Here is a 21,006-nt window from a genome sequence, read left to right as displayed (position 1 = left end):
GGCACCTGGCCGCTCAGCGCCCTGAGGTTGGGGGAGCAGAGACCTTCTCTCCGGACACCTTTGCTTAGTTTCCTGGTTCCGTGTCCGGGTCACTTCCGGTCCCACGTAAATAAAAAAGTTCCCTCCCTGAAACTTCCTTGTGCTTTCTTGAGAAGCTGGTGGAGCTTGTCTGGAGCCCTGCGTGCCTGGGAGGGGTGGGATTACGGAGCCCTGCGTGCTGGGGAGCAGGGTGGGGGGAACTACAGAGCCCTCCTCTTGAGTGCTGGGGAATTAGGGAGGACGTGCTCAGTGGGTGAAGATTATTCCCAGAGTCGGAGGCCAGAAGGGATTGTGATCATCTAGTCTGACCTCCTGTGTAACACAGGCCATAGGACTTCCCTGGAATGGTGCCCGTTTGAACCAGAAAAAACATTCCATCTTGATTTAAAGATTTTCAGTAACGGAGACTCCGCCATCACCCTCGGTAAGTTGTTCCGATGGTGAATTACTCGCACTGCTAAAATGTGTGCTTATTTCCCATCTGAATTTGTCTAGCTTCAACTTCCAGCCACCAGCATGCAGGCAGAGCCGTCCCTAGGGTATGGCCAATTGGGGCGACTGCCCCGGGCCCCGTGCTTGAGGGGCCCCGCCCTTCGTGAGGAGGCGGGTGCCCGGCGCGGAGGTGGGGCGGGCGGGCGAGAGGGGTGAGGAGGTGAACAGGGAGTCGAGTGGCGGGTGGGGGGGAAGGAGGAGCCCCCCTACTAACCTCCCCCTCCCCCCAGTGCCTCCTGCCCATCGGTGGGCCCCGCTGATCAGCGCTTCCCTCTCCCTATCAGCACCTGCCGCCGATCAGCTGTTTTGCAGCATCTGGCACTGGTGGGGAGGGGAGAGGCACGAGGGTGCAGTGCGCTTGGGGGAGGGGGTGGAACTGGATAGGGAAGAGGCGGGACCGGAAGGGTCAGGGGTGGGAAGAGGCGGAGCAGGGGTGGGAAGAAGCAGGGCAGGGTGGGGCCCTGGGGGAAGGGGTGAAGTGGGGGCAGGAGCTGGGGGGAGCACCCCCCAGCAGATAAGTGCCGACTTTCTATGTCCCGGGCCCCACACCCTGCTCGGGATGGCCCTGCCTGCGGGGAGATGGGTTATGTGGGGAATTAGGAAGTTGCAGGAGAAGAAACACAGGGCTAGAGCCTCTGCTGGCGGACAGGGGTACTGCTCTACTGGAGGGGTTGGGGCAGCACTAGTTGATGATGATACCGAGTTCTTCTATAGGGCTATTCATCCAGAGGTCTCAAAGTGATGGAGGTGAATGCCATTGTCGCCCTGTTACAGATGGGGAAGTAACTTGCCTGGGGTCACCGGCCAAGCTGGGGATTTGGGAAGGAGGAGCCTGGGAACTACAGACCAGTCAGTCTGACTTTGATCCCTGGGAAGCTACTAGACCAGGGGTGGCCAAACTGTGGCTCGCGAGCCCCATGTGGCTCTTTTACAGTTCAGGTGCAGCTCGCGGAGCCCCCCCACCCCCCATTCTCTGCCTACCAGACTGCGGGGTGCGGGGGAGCTTAGGGCTTCTGCCTTTTGGCAGGGCTAGGGGCTTCTGCCAGAGATGACTGGTGGCTGCTGAAAACAGTGTGGGGAGGCACAATTTAAAGGTTTGCCCCCCACAACAGCTTGAGTCATGCCCCCCAAGCACACCCCCTCTTATCCTCAGCAGTCCCTCCTACAGCTCCCAAGTGTTTGCTCTGCGTGGAGAGGCAGCAGCAAACAGCTGGGAGCTGCAGGAAGGGGTCGCTGCTTTAGCTCCCCAAGGAGAGGCAGCAGCGAAAGCAACGGCTCTCCTTGCAGCTCCCAGATGTTGGCCGCTGTCTCTCCCCACAGCCGCAGCTCCCAGCTTGCCAGCTCCAGCAGCTGCCATGCAGGGAGGTGGTCAGGCAGCACCATGTGACTGAGCAGGGCCTGCAAATCCTGGCAAAAATCTGGGGGAGGGTATGTGACCCTGTGTGCCTCCCTCCCCATGCGTCACTTCAGGATTCTGTCCAGCAGGAAGGAAGGTCTCAGGGCTTCAGTCCCACAGGGCACGCCTGCTGGGGCTTGGAACTTCAGCAGGAGCAGGGCTTCAGCCCCGAACCCTGGCAGGCATCTCCCACGGGGCTGAGGACTGAGATCCCCCTACCTGCAAGGCTGAAGCCCCAAGCCTCGGCAGTCACGCCCCGGCTCTTGAACTTCTGAGGATTGTCGTATGCGTCTTGGAGGGTCAGTAAGTTTGGCCACCCCTGTAATAGAGCAATGTATAACATTCAATTTGCAAATACCTGGAGGATGAAGGGGTAATCACAAGGAGCCAGCATGGATTTACTAAGAACAAATCATGCCAAACCAGCTTGATTTCCTTCTTTGACAGAGTAACTGGTTTGGTGGATGCGGGAATGTGGTGGACATAATTTACCTGGACTTCAGCAAGGCTTCTGACACAGTCCCTCTGCACACTTTGATAAGTAAGCTGGAGAAATGCCGGCTTGGCAGAACTACCATTAAGTGGATATGTAATTGGTTAAACAACTGCAGACAAAGGGTAATTATTAATTGAATGATGTCAGATTGGAGGAAGGTCTCGAGTGGGGTTCCATAGGGATCTGTTCCATGTACAGTGTTGTTTAACATCTTCATTAACGACCTGGATGTAGAACTAGAGAGCATGCTGATCAAATTTGCAGATGACACATTTTGGAGAATAGAGCTAAAGTTCAGAGGGATCTTGATAAATAGGAGAACCGGGCTATAGACAACAAAACGAAATTCAAGAAAGGCAAATGTAAAGTGTTGCACTTACTGAAGAAGCACCATATGCACAGATACAGAATGGGGGCTAACTGGCTTGGCAGCAGCACTGCTGAGAAAGACCTGGGAGTTATTTTGGATCAGAGCCTCAATATGAGTCAGCAATGCGATGCTGTTGCAAAAAAAGCAAATGCAACTTTAGGTTGCATTAACAGAGGCATAGCATGCAAGTCGCAGGAGGTGATAGTACCGCTCTATTTGGCTCTGGTTAGGCCTCAGCTGGAGTGCTGTGCCAAATTTTGGTCACCAGTGTATAGAAAAGATGTCGAGAAACTGGAAAGGATCCAGAGGCAAGCGACAAAGATGATCAAAGGGATGGAATGCAGCCATCGGAGCCAGGGCCGGCTCCAGGCACCAGCGTTCCAAGCAGCTGCGTGGGGCGGCAGTGCGAAAGGGGTGGCAGCTCCTCTAGCCACGGTGGCAATTCGGCGGCATCTTCTCCCTTTTGCTGTCCGCGGCGGCAGTTTTTTTCACTGCTTGGCGCGGCAAAAACTGTAGAGCTGGCCCTGATCTGAGCAAAGGCTGAAGGAACTGGGTATATTTAGTTTGGAAAAGAGGAGATTAAGGGGGGGACCTGACAGCAGTCTTCAAAGGCTGCCATAAAAAAGATGGAGAAACGTTGCTCTCTCTTGCCACAGAGGGCAGGACAAGAGGCAATGAGTTCAAACTACAGCATAGCAGATTTAGATTAAATCTCAGGAAAAACTTCCTAACTCTAAGAACAATAGGCCCATTGAACAGTTGCCTCAGGAGGTTGTGGAAGCTTCATAGAATATCAGGGTTAGAAGGGACCTCAGGAGGTCATCTAGTCCAACCCCCTGCTCAAAGCAGGACCAATCCCCAATTTTTGCCCCAGATCCCTAAATGGCCCCCTCAAGGATTGAACTCACAACCCTGGGTTAGCAGGCCAATGCTCAAACCACTGAGCTATCCCTCCCCCTGGGCTGGAGACTGCAGGGGCCGGTGACCTTTGAGGAGGTGGCTGTGTATTTTATGAAGAGTGAGCTTTGCTGGACCCTGCTCAGAGAGCCCTCTACAGAGACATCATACAGGAGAACTATGAGACTGTGACCTCGCTGGAGTTTCCAGTTTCCAAACTGGATGTGATCTCCCAGCTGGAACAAGGGGGCGGTCCATGGGTCCCAGATCTCCAGGGCTCAGAGGAACAAGAGATCCTGAGAGGTGCCTGCACAGGTGGTGGGATGGTGAGTGAGAATGAGGAACAGAATCCTCAGCAGAAGGATGCTGAGCATGTGGACCTGCACGGGGTATTGTTGCAAAGATCCAAATGGCATGTGTCCAGGAGTCATGAGCAGTGAAAAAGTTGTGAGAGACAGCACAGGCCAGAGGGGCAGCAGGGAAACCAGCCAGAAGAGAAAGTGGGTAAAATCCACTGATAGTCAGGGAACTCACAAGGACCTCAGGGGAACCACAGGCCAGCTTCTTCACTGGAGGTTTTCAAAAGGAGGCTAGAGAGCCACCCATCTTGGATGGTTTAGACACAACAAACCCTGCATCTTGGCATGGGGTTAGACAAGATGACCCTTGTGGACACTTCTAATCCTATGGTTCTGTGATTCTATGAATTGAACACCCTGGTCCCAGGCCAGTGCCCTCTCTGTTAGGCAATTAGCTCCCCTTATAATGCACCTGTTTTGCATTACTCCCCAAAGGGCTAAATGCCTCCCAGTTGAGGATCTCATCCCTGGCAGAATACCGCAGAACCACTTCAGTGAACAAGCCTGTGACTTTTGAAATGTATTCTCTTTGGCTGTGTTCATTGTCACTTTTCCCCTCAAGCAGATTGATCACCTGTGACAGGAAAACTTAGAAGCAACTTTCTAAGGCCTTGTCTACGCAGGGAAGTTATTCCAAATAAGCTAGGGTATGGATGTAAAGCACAAGAGCTATTCTACAATAATACCCTGTGCAGATGCTTTTATACCACATCAAGAGTGACTTTTTGTGGTTTAGTTTAATCTACTTCCAAAATCATTTGGCAATAGCTGTTCCAGTCTATTTCCCTATGTAGACAAGCCCTTGGTCAACCACGACTATTTGGGGAAACCAGAGTGGGGATCACAGCCCAGGTGCTGGGTGAAGCTAGGCACAGATCTCTGGAGCGAGACATGGCTGGAGTATCCCTCTCCATGGATAGAGAAGGGAGGGGAGTCCCTCCCATCTGCCTTCTGTGCCTGGGATGATCTTGTTCCTCCCCTGCCATGAAGCAAAGGACTTAGAAGCTGGGGCTGCAGCAGGAAGGCGGAGCCGAATGGGGTCTCTGTTCCTCCACCTGCCGAGCCGGAGAGCGGTACCGATCAGGCTGGAGTAGGCTACTGCTGTCTCCTGACCCCAGAGACAGGCAGCCGGTGACCGAATGCCCCCTGACATTCCTGAGAACTGCAAATGCTCTGGGGATGGGACGGGCATTTGTTTATTTGTAAGGTCTATTCACACAGTGGAGTATCTGATGCACAACCAGGTTGGATCTCTGCTGGAAGCTCTTCTCGCAGCCCAGGCAGGTATAGGGTCTCTCGCCTGTGTGGACTCGCCGGTGCATCACAAGGGACGAGCTGCAGCTAAAGCTCTTCCCGCATGTGGAGCAGGCGTAGGGTTTCTCCCCATGTGCAGCCTGCGATGGCTGGTGAGCGCCGAGCTGCTGCAGAAACTTTTCTCGCAGTCGGGGCACTTGTAAGGCCTCTCACCCGCATGGGTTCTCCGGTGCCGGACGAGAGCGGAACCGTGGCTGAAGCTTTTCCTGAAGTAGGCGCAGCTGTAGGGTTTTTTCCCCCGTCTGCATCCTCCGGTGCCGGATAAGGCGCGAGTTGCAACTAAAGCTTTTCCCCCACTCAGCGCACCTGTGGGGTCTCTCCCCCACCAGGCTGCTCGGCTGGGTTATGCTTTTGTTGAGTTCCTCCAAACCTCCCACATCATGAGTGGATTTATCCTGACTCATCCCCAGCTGGTGTTCTTGCAGCCTTTCTGATCCACACTGAGGTTCACAGACTTTTCCCTGCTCACAACTCTGTGAAAAGTTCCCTTCGGTTTTTACTGATGGCATCCCATGCAATTCCCCCCGTTCCAGGCTTAGGGACACATTCCCCTCTGATTTTATTGACACTGTCCCATGAGGCTCCGCTGGCTCAGGGCCTTCCTGCTGAGAATTCTCCTCCTTGTTCTCAGCCACCGTCAAGTCACTTGCAGGGACAGAGAGAAACCCCAAATGCGAGTCATTCCCTGTGCCGGGGAGACAGGGGATCTCAGAGAAGGGCAAACCTCAAAACAAAACTAACTGTTCACATACAGAAATCAGAAGCTGATTTCCCTTCCCCCGGAGGAGAGAGAGGGGAGAGGACCAGTTTTGCCTCTGCATCCATCTGAACACTCAGGGGGAAGGGAGCTAAGGCCAGGTGTCAGTCAGCCAGGGCAGGAAGCCATGAGTAACGTTGACACCGGCTGGGGACAGCTCTGACCTGGGTGAGATGAGGCAGAACTGGGGGGAGCTCAGGAGGCCTTTGTGGGAATCCCAACTTTTTACTTCCTTTGTCAATGGGTCATTTTAACCAATTCCTCACCTGTGCAGGTACCCCCTGGACTCTCCCTTTTCTCTGAGCTCTGGAGGTCTGGGATGCATGGGTCTTCCCCTCGCTCCAGCTGGGAGATCATGTTGGGCTTAGAAATCAGACACCCTGCTCAGCGGAAAGAAAATATGCATGATCAGGGGGAAGTATATCTCCTGATAATATGCCCTATGTAGAACGCTCTATTATTTTGATTCAGCCTCCTTCTGTATTGGGGGTGGGGGGGAGGAGGAATACATGGGAAGTGTACATGGTAATACTGGGGGTGAGAAACGTTTGCATGTGTAGGGGCGAGTGTTGTTCCTCTTGTAGGGGATTCGGGAATCTTCAGGCATGGGCTGACACAGTCTTGGTGCTAAGCCCTTTGTCTGGTTCTAAACCTCCAAAGGCCTCTCTATGGATAGGGTGAAGTCCAGGCAGGAAGGGACCAGGGAGTCTGTGTGAATGCAAAGTTCTATACAGCCCTTCTGCCTCCTAGGGGGAGGGATTAGACTCCCTGCAGAGTTTCTGAATTTCCTGGGAAGAGGGTGTGGGAGTGAGTCTCTCTCACAAGGGTTCTGGGGAATAAAGGGTTGATACTCCCCTGCTCTTAAATCTAAGGGACCAACAGCAGTTAAAAGAAGATCAGAGTAGATAGGGAGAAGTCACTGATTTGGGTGCCTGTCATCACAGATCCTGATATTATGGGGTGTTGCTACATTTCATCAATATGACATGATGGGATGCAGCAAGGAAAAGAGAGGGGGGCTCCCACAAACCCAGGAGAGGGGCGGGAGAAAGGAGAGATTCTTCTGGGCCTGGAGGAGAGGATGGGAAAATGTGACTCCCCACATTTTCACTTAAACCTTGAGGACCAGGAAAGAACCCCAAGCAGAAGCGGATGCTGGCACTCCAGAGACTCCACAGCAGCTAGTCACAGAGGGGACAGGGATCCTTACATAGTGAGGTCACTGTCTCCTAATTCTCCTGCATGACATCCCTGTAGAGGGCTCTCTGACTGGGGTCCAGCAGAGCCCCCTGCCCCTCAGTGAAGTACACAGCCACCTCCTCGAAGGTCACCAGCCCCTGGAACAACGATGGCAAAGAAAAAAGGTGAAAGAAATTTAACTGGTGCCATTATCAGTGCCCGACACAGGAGCTCTGAGATGCATGAACTGCTCCATTCATCCCAAATGGCATGTTGACCTCAGACTCCGAGGTCGACACATTAAACGGCCACACTGTTAACTATTTCAGCTGAGAATCAAAGCCCACAAGGAAAGCAAGGACAATCATATCATGAAGATCTGCACTATCTACTGCAAAAGGCACATAAATTGGCCACCACAATTTGGTAGAGTTCCCTCCGAACCTGTATTTTCCAGGAGCCCAGCATCACAGAACGGGGTGCAGGAAGAGATGGGGCCGGCTAGATGATCAGTTCTTGTGAGAGAGAATATCTGATTTTTTTTAGTACAAATTATTGGGGAGGGAGGGAAAAATATCGCTCACCAAAGGCAATAATGTATTTAAGATCCGCCCTGGCAAAAGGGGCCCAAGCATATGGCCCAGAAGTAGGTGAAGGGAAACAGTTTCCTGAACAAAGGGGCGGCCATAGACTTTCTGTCTAATGTGACTTATTGGAGACGAAGGAAAAGCCAGAAGAACCCCTCATGCGAGGGGCAGAAGGACATGCGGCAGTCTACCGCAGCCCTGAAAACAATACGCCCGATCATCTTGGCACATGGACAGAGTTCATAGAGATATAAAGGTTCGCCCCAGCTCCAAGCTTGACAGCAAACAAGGAGAGTAGCACGGCACTTTGCTAACCTTGTCAGCTTGCACCAAGTCAAACTTGCCAGGCAGCCCACATTCTCTCTCTCCATCACTGTCCCGGGTGCTCTCAACTTTTCCAGACTCCTGTACCCCTTTCTTGCATACCCCCAAGTTTCACTGCACTTAAAAATGACTTGCTTACAAAATCAGACATAAAAATACAGAAGTGTCACAGCCACACTGTTACTGAAAAATTGCTGACTTTCTTGTTGTTACCATATAATTACAAAATAAATCGATTGGAATATAAATATTGTACTTACATTGCCATGTACAGCATATAGAGCAGAATAAACAAGTCATTGTCTGTATGAAATTTTAGTTTGTACTGACTTCACTAGTGTTTTTTATGTAGCCTGTTGTAAAATTAGGCAAATATCTAGATGAGTTGATGTACCCCCTGGAAGACCTCTGTGTACCCCCAGGGGTACACTTACCCCTGATTGAGAACCGCTGCTATAGAGAAACCCCAGCCACTGTAATATCAGAGCAGCCCTTGGACTGGGTCTCTCCAAGCCAATACACAGGCAGACCCTTTCCTGCATAACAGCCTCTCGCACCCAGAGGTCATCACGTTACCCAACATGTGCCCAACCCTGCCCTCCTCCCTCGGCTCCAATGAGGAGGGATTCTTGGCTGAGGCTGGCAGGAGGGGCCCTGCATTTGCCATGTTGCTCTGGGCAAACCAATCCCAGGTAAACTTGAGTGGGAGGCTGTACCTACCAGTGGCTCTTTGCTTTTTCTCTCCCTATAAGCTTTGTCGTCTTCTCTCTTTTTCCTCAGACAGGCCAGACACGCTTGTGACATCTCCTGGAAGAAAGGGAGTGGGGGGGAGGGGAGAAAGAAGGTGCTTTTTTACAAACTGCTGCCAATGGCCACCCAACTGCCAGATTTCAGGGCCCAGTCCTGCCCCGCAGATGCTGGTACACCATCTCCGGCACTCGCTCACACAGATCCCAGGGCAGGAGGAGGCCCTCAGGCTTGTGGGTTTGGCAGCTACAGTGAGGCAGATGTCAGAGGGGCAAGGCCATGGGCCAGAGAAAAACAATGGCAGCTCAAGCGAGAGGGGGTGTGAGTGCAGCCCCAAACCACCAGCTCCAATCATCCCTCCCCGCAACCAGCCTTAATTCCAAACCCCTTCCCACCCCCCCCAACTCGCCCCAGCTCCAAACATCTCTCCGCAGACCAGTTCTAAACACAGCCACCAATCAACACCCCAGCTCCAACCATTGCCCCATAAATCAACTCCCACATACCAGCTCCCTGCTCCCCCCACTATCAGACCTCAACTCCCCCCAGTTAGAATCAGTGTCCAGCACAAATCCAACGTCCAAATATCTCCCCCTCACACAACCCCACAAAACTCCAGGCTTGCCACCTGCCCAGATTTTCCCCAGATGAGGGCTCAGCATCATCCCAGATGTCCTGGGTTTTGTACCTGAGAGGTGGCAACCCTAACCACCAGCACCCCCTAACCTGAAACATCCCAGCTCCAAACATCCCCGCCATGCCATCTCCACACCCAGCTCCTGCCCCCCCCACCCAGAATGTCCCACACACCCCAGTTACAAACAGTGCCCCCAACAACCAGCTCCCAACCTCCCCCAGTGACACCCCCTAACCCTCCAGCTCCAACCCCCCCCCCCACACACACAGGCATGCCCACACACTCCAGTTAGAAACAGCACCCCCCCCACCAACCAGCTCCCCAGTAACACCCCCTAACCCTCCACCTCCAACCCCCCCACCAGCATGTCCCACACACCCCAGTTACAAACAACGCCCCCCCAACAACCAGCTCCCAACCTCCCCAGTGACACCCCCTAACCCTCCAGTTCCAACTCCCCCCACACCCCAGTGATAAGCACCCTCCTCGCACCTCCTAGCTCCAACCCCCCACTTCTGAACAGTCTCCTCCCCCAACAGCACCCGAGCATCCTCCAGCTCCGCACAAACCCCTTGGAGATCCGCTCCCCCAGCTACCTCCAGGGGGTCCCCGCCGTGCTCCCCAGCTGCCCCCAGGGCTGCAGCAGGCTCCTAGCACCGCGGGCAGCACTGGCTCTGCTCCGCTTCCTCCCAGGGCTGGGGCCCGGGGAGCGGCGCCCTGCATGCAGCAGCCGCCGGGTTTGAACTGCCAGGGCTCAGGGGAAGGTTTTGCAATGGGACATAGTGGAGGGGGTCTCCTTGCCGCGGATTGGTTGGTGCCTGGGGCCTCTCCAAAGGTGTGTGTGGATCCAGCTGTAGTGAAAACCAAATCAAAACCGCCCCAGGCTGGGAAGCTCTCAGGCCGGGGGGGATGGGTAGGGAGTCAGGACACCTGGGTTCTATTCACAGCTGTGTGGGAACAAGGCTCCTTCCAGCCTGAGAAAGTCCCTGTGAGTGTTGCTACCCGACTTGGTATTGAAGGGCACAGGAAGGGGCTAAACCAGCTGGGCTCTAGCCGCTGATGCTGGGAGGGCAGGAGCTGCTGGGGGAAAAGGAAGAGGAATCGGAGCTCAGGCGGATCCTACATCTGAGTTAGTGCTAAAGCCTGGTGGCAGATGCTGCTGCCTCTGTTGTGACCTGGGAGCCCGGGCTGAGCAGCTGCTTCAGCGGGGTCTGTGCAGGGGGAGACCTGCATTAACTCCCCTCTGTGCCCAGCCCAGGTGGGACTTTCTCCGGTGCTTGGAACTAGCCCCTGGGGCAGCCGCGGGCTCTGCCGACACCAGCCCCGGAGCCGGAGCCTGCAGGTGAGGGGAGAGACCCGGGGGAAAGACCCTGGGGCCGGGCAGGGAAGTGACTTTGCACAGCCTCAGATCTGGCAGTCCCAGTCTCTTGTTATTTTGTGCTTTTCTTAAAGCCCCAGGTCCTCTAGTCCAGTCCAGTGTTCTCAACCAGGGGCACATGGTATTCCTGGAGGTACGCAGAGGTCTTCCAGGGGGTAGATCAACTCCCCTAGCTATTTGCCTAATTTTACAGCAGGCTACATAAAAAGCCTAGTGAAGTCAGTACAAGCTAAAATTTCATACAGACAAAATGAGAAAGGAAGTAATTTTTCAGTACTAGTGTGTGTTGACACTTTTGTATTTTTATGTCTGATTGTGTAAGTAAGTCATTTTTAAGTGAGGTGAAATTTGGGGGCATGCAAGACAAACCAGCCTCCTGAAAGGGGGACAGTCATCTGGAAAGGCTGAGAGCCACTGGTCTGGTCCAGTGTTTCTCCCGCTTTTTGGAGACTGATATGCTGCCTTTCTAACCTGTGTTTGGGAGATCTCAGGGCAAACCCTGCCCTTCTAGTCCAGGCATTAGGGTGTGACTCTCTGCTGTCATTACAACTCAGCTGCTTGCCTTCATGGTTGCACAGAAAAGCTTGATGACTTGAGTAAAACCCAAAAGCCTGAATGCACACAAACAGAATCTGCAATTTTTTTAATTTTTATTTTTAGCAAATGTCATGATTTTGAGGGTCTGGCTCACAATTTTGGGGTTGTCTGCACCAAGAGCCAAACTGCAGGAGAGAGCCGCTTCAGGGGGACCATGAATAAGCCTCAGTGGGCTATCCCGTTTTGTCAGAGGAGTTGTCAGGGAGGGGGTGAAAAATAAGACCGAGATGCAGGGAAAAGAAGATGTGTGGGAGAGACAGCTTGAAATGTGGCAGATTTAGCCATCTCTGTGCAGTTAGGGCAATAACATGGAGCGGTGAGAGAGAGTGTGTGTGTGTGGGTTTATTCCTTATTTACACATCTGACCCCATTTCTGTCCTGTTGCCCCCCCCCGCCCCCATACACACACACACACCCGAGCTGGCTACTGCTTCCAGTGATCAGTAGGGCCCTACCAAATTCATGGTCCATTTTGGTCAATTTCACGGTCATAGGATTTTAAAAATCGTAAATTTCATGATATCAGCTATATAAATCTGAAATTTCACAGTGTTGTAATTGTAGGAGTCCTGACTCAAAAAGGAGTTGTGGGGAGGTCGCAAGGTTATTGTGGGGGGGGCGGGGGTTGCGGTACTGCTACCCTTACTTCTGCACTGCTGCTGGTGAGGTGGCTTCGGAGCTGGGTGCCCGACCAATAGCCGCTGCTCTCCAGCTGCCCAGTTCTGAGGGCAGAGCAGAAATAAAGGTGACAATACCATGAGCCCCGCAAAAAATAACCTTGCGGACCCCCCTGCAACTCTCTTTTGGGTCAGGACCCCCAATGTGAGAAACACTGGTGCCCCCCCCCGTGAAATCTGGGTAAAAGCACACAAAAGACCCGATTTCACGGAGGAAGACCAGATTTCATGGTCCGTGACGTGTTTTTCATGGCTGTGAATTTGGTAGGGCCCTAGCAATAAGCCATGGGGTTCCCATAGAGTTCCACAGGGATGGGTAAACGTCCCCAGTATAAAAACACTGCCAGGGCTAATGTGGACCGGAAATCTTTAATTCCTGGTTTTCAGAGGTTTACACAGAGTTGATTCAATGGTCTGGAAGCAGACGAGGTGGGTCAGTCACCTTAGCTCTGTGTTTTGGGCAGTGAAATTTCCCTTTGCTATGCGGAGGGTTTAAAAATGTCTTTGGGAGAGTCTGGGTCTGGGGTGTAATAAAGTGACCAAGTGATTTCCCAGCCAGGCAGAGTCTCTCTGCAGGGAAAGAGCCTGTTGAGAATTGGGGTGTGAAATGGACTAAAACTCCTTCTGCAATTACCCCAATCCCTCCTCTTGCCCAGACAGGCTGCAGAATAATATCCACGTTTCGCTCCAGATTGTCCCATTCTCCCAAGGGGCTGGGTAAAGGAATGGCTGTGGTGAAGCCAATTCAGGTAGGGGATTTCTCAGGGACCTGTCCTGAAGGGACCAGGGCAGAAAATACACAAGAGGAGAAAGAGAGGGGGACAGGATGTGAAAGAAACCTGCTGGGACTTGTTGGATCTGGGTCCTGGTTTATAGGAACAGGCCCATTGCAAGGGGGCAGAATTCCCCCAATTTATGGAACAGTAAACAAACCCCTGGAGAGAAACTGGGAAAGTTGCTAGCCTCTCCGTGTGGAAGCTTGAGCCCAGTAGTCAGAGGCTACTATGAAATATGAAGGGGCCACCCAGCTGTGAGGCCCAGGGGAGCTGCCCTATCCCCTCACATCCAGCAGCTAGCAATGGGGAGCGTATTGGGATTCCCACCCGGGCTCTGTCCCTGTCCCCTGCTTGGCGCCTCCATCTCCTGTATCAGCTAGTAGGTGTGTGATTAAATGTGATGGCACCACCCTCCTCTGTCTTCTGGGAAGGACAAGGAGCTCTCTCTTTCTCCCCACCCCCTGAAGCCTCCTGGCTGCTCTGGCCCTCACAGAGCTTCCATTTTATTGGCCCTCCTCCCCTGTGACTAGTGGGATTGTGGCTGGGGCAGCAGGCACTGAGTGGGTGACTGTGGCTGTTTCAGATGCCAGTGACCCTAGGGGAGGAGGCTGTGTATATCACCGAGGGGCAGGGGGCTCTGCTGGACCCTGGTCAGAGAGCCCTCTACAGGGACATCATGCAGGAGAATTACGAGACAGTGACCTCGCTGGGTAAGGGATTCCTCTCCTTTTGATTTACCCCTGCGGGAATTCTGCGCATCTGCGGACATGCAGAATTCATCTGTCTCCTATCATTTTGTATTTTCCCGCATAAAAAACGTTTTTGCCTCAGAAGTGCTGCAGTTCCGCCTTTTACCCACCAGAGGCCATTGTGGCGCCAGAACAGCAGCGCCACAGCGGCCTCTGGTGGGCAAAATGTGAAACTGCAGCACTTCTTGGGCAACATTTATTTTATGCGGGAAAATACAAAATTCTCTGCCCAGTGCAGCAGAATTCTCCCAGGAGTAGAGTTTATCACAGCACCCTGCCCTCGGATCCAGGTCAGGACAGAGAGGGGCACCCAGGGCTGCTGGGGGATCACAGACTGGGGTTCAGAATGGGACAGACTGGAGCATGGGCTTAGGAGTGGGGTGACGGTGTTGAGTCTGGGGAGGGGGACGGCAGAGACCCATAGGGATGAGAAGTGCAGGGACAGGGGCAGACGTGCCTGGCTGAATGGGAGAGGCTTGGGGTCAGCCAGGGGCTGCATGGGGGAGGCTTCCCAACACCCTAACAATCCCCCTCCCCCCAAGCAAAGAAAAACCACATACCCACACCCAACACCCTCCAGGTTCACTCCTAGGCTCCTTCCCTCTCTCCCAGCTCTTCTGTTATCCTTGACTCCCCTAAACCTTTGCACTGCTTCTGACAGGTGCAGGAAATACAGTTCATTTCAATTTAAATGAATTACACTAAGTTCTATATTAATATGCCTCGTAAGGAATCTATTTGTAAAAAAAAAAAAAAAAAATTACCAGAATCTTTTTTTTTCTTTTTTGGATCTGCATTGTTACAGACATACTTGCTGACAGATATTTTGAAATAAATTACCAAAATATTTGTAACTGGCATGATTATATTGTGTTATTTTGACAAATAAAATATGCAGAATTTTGCATTGTGTGCAGAATTTTTATTTTTTTTGGTGCAGAATTCCCCCAGGAGTATTGATTATTAGAAGCTGTAGGGTCTGTGATGTGCCCAATTTGACTTCTGCTCAGGTCCTTTCCTGGTCTCTTAGGCTGTAGGGGATTGGGCCCCGTAGTCCCCTGGTCTGGTGAGAGAGAGACTTTCAGCTCTCTTTCAGAGACTTTCAGAGTCTTTCCCATGGGACAGGGGAGTCAGAAACCTAAGGGAGATCCTACTTCATATCCACCCCCCATAATTTACATGGGAGCAGAAGCTTCATCTTCACCTGTCTGTATTCACTGTCTCACACAGAACCCCAATTCCTCTCCCTTCCTGGGACTAGGTCCATTTGTGGGGTGGGCCCTGGCCTCTGCAGGTTTAGAAACAGGCAGGGACTTAATATCAGAGCTGGGTCTGAGTTAGCATGTCCCCCAGAAACTCCTACTGAGGTGCAATATCTCTCCATACAGACATCTGCCTCTCCCATGGGGGTGGGGGTCAGTGACCACATTCTCCTACATTCACATTTCACACACACAGCATGGGGGCTGGTTAAAATCAGGGAATGTTCTTTGTGACTGATATTCTACAAATATATAATGCATCCTGATCTTGCCTGATTTCACTCCCTGGGCAGGATTTCTCCTTCCCAAATCTGATGTGATCGTCCGGCTGGAAAGAGGGGAAGAGCTGTGGGTCCCGGATCTTCAGGGCTCTGCAGAGAGGGAGATGTTGAGAGGTACCTGCACAGGTGGGGAACCAGTGAAGCGGATGTAGGGAGCCATCAGCTGAGATTCGCTCAAAGACCTCGTGAGCTCTCCCAGTTCTTCCCCACCATCTCTTACGCCCAGCATGTGCCATACCTTCATGGCAGACGTCACTCATGGCTTCCACTGATCCTGACTGACATCTACCAATAGCTCCCCACTGACCTCTCTTTCTAGTGTCTAAATCAGGTTCCTTTTTTTCTCAACCACCCCAGTGGTTACTGTGTTTCATTTCCCCAGCCCCCCCAATTTGCTATTCCCTTTCTGAGCCTTCCTTTCTCCCCAGTGCAGGGAAGGACTCATGTCTGGATTCTCTATCCCGGCAGGTGATGGGACGGTGAGTGAGAAGCAGGAGAGAAATCCTCAGAAGGATGATCCTGAGCAAGCGGAACCACATGGGACGTTATCAGGAAGAGCTGAAGGGCATGTCTCCCAGGACCCCGAGCAGGGAGAAGGCTGTGGGATTCAGCACAGGCCAAAGAGGCAGCAGGGAAATCATCTATCGGAGAAAGGTGGCAAATCCAACAATGGTGTGGGAGGTTGCAAGGGCCTCAAGGAAACGCCAGCCCAGCTGAGCAACCCAGAGGGGGAGAGAAGACACACGTGTACGGAGTGCGGAAAGAGCTTCAAACGGAGCTCCAACCTTATCACCCATTGGAGGATCCACACCGGGGAAAGGCCCTACAAATGCTTCGACTGTGGGGAAAGCTTCAACGTGAGCTCCAACCTCATTGCGCACCGGAGACTCCACACGGGGGAGAAACCTTATACGTGCCCCGACTGTGGAAAAAACTTCATCGTGAGCTCGCAGCTCACTATACACCAGAGGATCCACACGGGAGAGCGACCCTATCGGTGTCCCGAGTGCGGGAAAAGCTACATCCAGAGCTCAGCCCTGGTTAAGCATCGGAGAACCCACATGGCAGAAAAACCCTACAAGTGCCCCGAATGCACAAAAAGCTTCACTGTGAGCACCGCCCTCATTAGGCACCAGAGACTGCACACAAGCGAGCAATCCTATACATGCCCCGAGTGCGGAAAAAGCTTCGGTGTAAACTCAGACCTTATCCGACACCAGAGACTGCACACAGGAGAGAGGCCTTATAAATGCCTGCACTGTGGGAGAAGCTACACACAAAGCTCAGCTCTGATTAGGCACCAGAGAATCCATACAGGAGAAAAGCCTTATAAATGCCCCAGTTGCGAGAAGAGCTTCAGCCAAAGGTCAAATCAGATTAAACACCAGAGAATCCACACAGGAGAAAAACCGTATCGATGCAGCGAATGTGGAAAATGTTTTAGCACCAGCTCAAATCTCGTAACACATCAGAGACTCCACACTAGAGGCTATTAGGGCTGACCAATGTAGATAACTTACATTTGTCAGTTGCCATCTTGGGTGTTACATATATTGATCTTGTGTTTAACCAGGCAAGACCAACCCAAATCATCTGGCCTGTGGGGATTCTGCCTAGATCTGCAGCCTCTTTGCCAGCCTCTACAATTCTGGATACTGCCTATATACTCTGGACTCAATGCCACCCCTGTGAAAACTCAGAGCTCCGCCGCTTGCCAGGGATTTAGGTGGAGCATCTCTGCATTCTTGGCCCCATCCCCGCACACTGGTGGGCATACACCCAGATACCCCTGTGTAAACTGTGGGTTAGGCTCTGTCTCCATCATGTAACCAAATACCACCCCCAAAAGAGTCTTGAAGATACCAGATGGGAGCCACCCTCTGGGGTTGAGGGTTCTTCCTCCTGCCTTGGTCTTAGGTCCTCCTCCAGCTCTGTTCTTCCTGTGTAAACCCAGTATAGCGTAAAGGGATTGGGAAGTGTCCCTTTAAATTGTATGTGAGGGCCTTTGCTGACCCTCACTGTCTTCAAGACCAGAACAGTGGTATAGGTATGTACCTAGGTCTTGCATGTTGAATATATGTACAAAACACAGCTATTTGGACTCCACTGTGCTTGTGTAGTTTCTCCACATTACGTATGTTATGTAAAGAGCAAAAGACATAACAGTTGTAGAAAGGATGGGATCCTAATCCAGGAACAGAGTGAAATAGACAGTGACTGCACTTAAGAACAGCCATACTGGGTCAGACCAATGGTTCATCTAGCCTAGTATCCTGTCTTCCCACAGTGGCCAATGCCAGGTGCTTCAGGGATAATGAACAGAACATGCAGTCATCAAGTGATCCATCCCTTGTCACCCATTCAGCTTCTGGCAAACAGAAGCTAGGGACACCATCCCTGCCCATCCTGGCTAATAGCCATTGATGGACCTATCCTCCAAGAACTTATCTAGTTCTTTTTTGAACCCTGTTATAGTCTTGGCCTTCAGAACATCCTCTGGCAAAGAGTTCCACAGTTTGACTGTGCCTTGTGTGAAGAAATACTTCCTTTTGTTTGTTTGAAACCTGCTGCCTATTAATTTAATTTGGTGACCCCTAGTTCTTGTGTCATGAGACGAAATAAGTAACACTTCCTTATTTTCTTTCCCCACACCAGTCATAATTTTATAGATCTTTATCTTATCACCCATTAGTCGTCTCTTTTCCAGGCTGAAAAATCACAGTCTTACTAATCTCTTCTCATGCGGAAGCTGTTCCATACCCCTAATCATTTTTGTTGCCCTTTTCTGAACCTTTTCCAGTTCCAATATATCTTTTTTGAGATGGAGCAACCACATATGCACACAGTATTCAAGATGTGGTTGTACCATGGATTTATATAGAGGCAAAATGATATTTTCTGTCTTGTTATCTATCCCTTTCCTAATGATTCCCACTAGTCTGTCAGCTTTTTTGACTGCCGCTGCACACTGAGTGGATGTTTTCAGAGAAAACTTGCTGGGACTGTAAGTTAACTGCTCATTTAGAGAGTTGTTTTTTTTTTTGAAGTCAAAAATATGTGGCTGTTTGGGGGAAATGGATTTGTTTGATAGCTCAGTAGAGACTTGCACACCTGTAGCGAGAGACTGGAACAATCTATAATTTCTAATGACATAACTGATGAAAGACAGGTGGCGCCTGTTAAACCCACCAAAAAATAACCATTGCTGAGATGGTTGAAACACTATAAAGATCTAGGTCATCTGGCAAGGCCTACCAATGCAAATCCTTGCTAGGAATTTTGTGTAGTGGCCAGGGATTGATACATACAGTAAACGCTTTGTTATCCGGCACTTTATCAACTGCAAAGCTCTATTAACCGGTATTTCTGATCTCTCCCAATTCAAGTCTTCAGTCTAATAGCCAGGACTAGTTTACTGCCCAGGAGGTTATGCAATTGCACATCCTGCACTCTACTTCTATGCAAAAGAGGCAGAAGACAAGGCAGCAAGCAGATATCAGGAATTTATTCAAAAAGCAGCTTCCAGGGTGTGTCATAGGGTCATTACAGATTCAGCCCAATCTCCTACACCTTTCAAATCTACAGTGATAATTGATGTTGATAATGCTGACCGTGAGGCCCTGCAAGATCCTGAAGTGCCTTCTGAATCATCAAGGAAAGATTAAATTATGTTCAGTATAGCTTTAGTGTTCAGTGTATTTTTAGTGATCTGGGTGTAAGCATTGCACTACCCATAGTGATATGTAGTGTCATAAGATAACCTTCTGTATAGAAAACTTTCCCTGTATACACCTAAGTGCTTCAAAAAACCAAGCACTCTGCAGTGCAGTACTATCTGTATACTCTTTTATACTTTATTCATTTTATTGTATTCTAATTCTTTGAAAATTGGTATTCCATTGGTAAGTATAACACTTAGTTCACTGGAAGTTTTGATTAACCACCACCCCCATTCCCCCAACATGCCGGATAACAAAGCTTTTACTGTAAATGGCAAAACAATGCAAACCTTGTAAGCGAAACATAACACACTCTTGAACATGATCCTTGGGAATAGTCCACTACTGTGTGACAGTGAATCCACAGAGACTATGCTGGGCTATTTGGGAGATATGTTTTTGATAGCAATAGATGCCCATTTTAAGTGGCTGGAAATATTCTGTTTGAATTCAGTTTGTTCAGCTCAGGTGGTAGAAATTTTAAGACGGTTATAGTTGTCGAAGACAGAAGGTCCTGAGCAGATTGTAAGTGACAATAGAACCAATTAAAGAACATAAGAATGGCTATACTGGGTCAGACCAAAGGTCCATCTAGCCCAGTATCCTGTCCTCTGATAGTGGCCAATGCCAGGTGCCCCAGAGGGAATGAACAGAACAGGTGATCATCAAGTGAGTCATCCCCTGTCACCCATTCCCAGCTTCTGGAAAACAGAGGCTAGGGACACCATTCCTGCCCATTCTGGCTAATAGCCATTAATGGACCTGACCTCCAAGAGCTTACCTAGTTCTTTTTTGACCCCTGTTATAGTCTTGGCCTTCACAACATCCTCTGGCAAGGAGTTCCACAGGTTGATTGTGCATTGTGTGAAAAAATACCGCCTTTTTGTTTCTTTTAAACCTGCTGCCTATTAATTTTATTTGGTGACCCCTAATTCTTGTGTTATGAGAAGGAGTAAATAACACTTCCTTATTTACTTTCTCCACATCCAGTCATGATTTTATAGACCTCTGTCAGATCCCCCCTTAGTTGTCTCTTTTCCAAGCTGAAAAGTTCCAGTCTTATTCTTTCCTCATACGGCAGCTGTTCCATACCCCTAATTCATATCCAAAGAGTTTAAAGTGTATGTCAGATAAATAGTTATCAGACGTATCACATCAGCTCTTCACCATCTTGCCACACAGGGATTACTGGAATGGTTTATCCAGCCATTCAAGCAAGTGATTTGGATTATGCCTCTGGATAAAGGTAACTTACAACACAAGACTGTGAATTTTCCCTTGGCCTATAGAAATGCAATAGGTACTGCAACAAATCAGACGTGAGTGATGTTGCTGATGAGACATCATTTAATGTCTGGACTGGACTTGTTAAAGCCCGAGAGACATTTATAAGATACCGTCTGATCAACTGGGCGCAAAAAGTCATCCTGGATTGTGCAGTTTTCATGTGTGAAAAAGTGTCTTAGTAAGAGACTACAGAGGTAATTTATGGAAGCATGATGTCACTGACCAGCGCACTGTCTAGTGGGTAGAAGTGGCACCAAACAGGTCATGGAGAAGATATCAGCACCAGGTTTTTAGCACACATTCACCGGGATGTCCTACCCCAGTGATGCCTGTTGAAAATAGCCCGCCTATGATACAGCCGCAGCCACAGACTCGTGATAGCACCAGTGAGTCTCACGTCCCAGTTTCTACTACAAGTGACCCTAACATTACACAGCAGGAAGGTGTTGCTGATACAGCTCTCCAGAAAACACAGGCACTGTTCCAGAGGCTGTCGTGATGCCTGTGAAATGTCATCTAGACAAGGAAGTCATAAACCACCTCTCAGACTGAATTTGTAGCATGTTGTATATTGAGTTATAGCAGGAGTGAGAATACATTTGTAACTTTTCTATAATATTATGTTAAGGGAGGAGGAGAATATATTGTAGGTGATTCCTTTAAATGGTTTGTGAGCCCTCGAGTGG

At 50.6% G+C, this 21,006-nt stretch overlaps 2 protein-coding genes across 2 annotated transcripts in view; one reads left to right on the top strand and one right to left on the bottom strand.

The window, feature by feature from the left end:
• LOC141998865 (uncharacterized) overlaps window positions 1-10,435 on the bottom strand; it is a 47,176-nt gene extending 36,741 nt beyond the window's left edge. Inside the window, exons 1-2 of the mRNA XM_074971837.1 lie at window positions 10,191-10,435; window positions 8,931-9,017 (exon numbers count right to left, since the gene is read on the bottom strand). The gene's annotated coding sequence lies outside the window, so the exon portion shown is untranslated. The remainder of the gene's footprint in view (window positions 1-8,930; window positions 9,018-10,190) is intronic.
• The window catches only part of LOC141998864 (uncharacterized), a 62,938-nt gene that overhangs the window by 4,204 nt on the left and 37,728 nt on the right, over window positions 1-21,006 (top strand). The window contains exons 6-11 of the mRNA XM_074971836.1: window positions 430-463; window positions 3,837-4,079; window positions 10,134-10,331; window positions 10,882-10,936; window positions 15,327-15,440; window positions 15,783-16,802. Coding sequence (XP_074827937.1) covers window positions 430-463; window positions 3,837-4,079; window positions 10,134-10,331; window positions 10,882-10,936; window positions 15,327-15,440; window positions 15,783-16,802 — 1,664 coding nt within the window. The remainder of the gene's footprint in view (window positions 1-429; window positions 464-3,836; window positions 4,080-10,133; window positions 10,332-10,881; window positions 10,937-15,326; window positions 15,441-15,782; window positions 16,803-21,006) is intronic.

Source organism: Natator depressus, chromosome 14 (genome assembly GCF_965152275.1).
Source record: "Natator depressus isolate rNatDep1 chromosome 14, rNatDep2.hap1, whole genome shotgun sequence".
NCBI lineage: Eukaryota > Metazoa > Chordata > Testudines > Cheloniidae > Natator > Natator depressus.
This window is presented reverse-complemented; position numbering and strand designations above follow the sequence as displayed.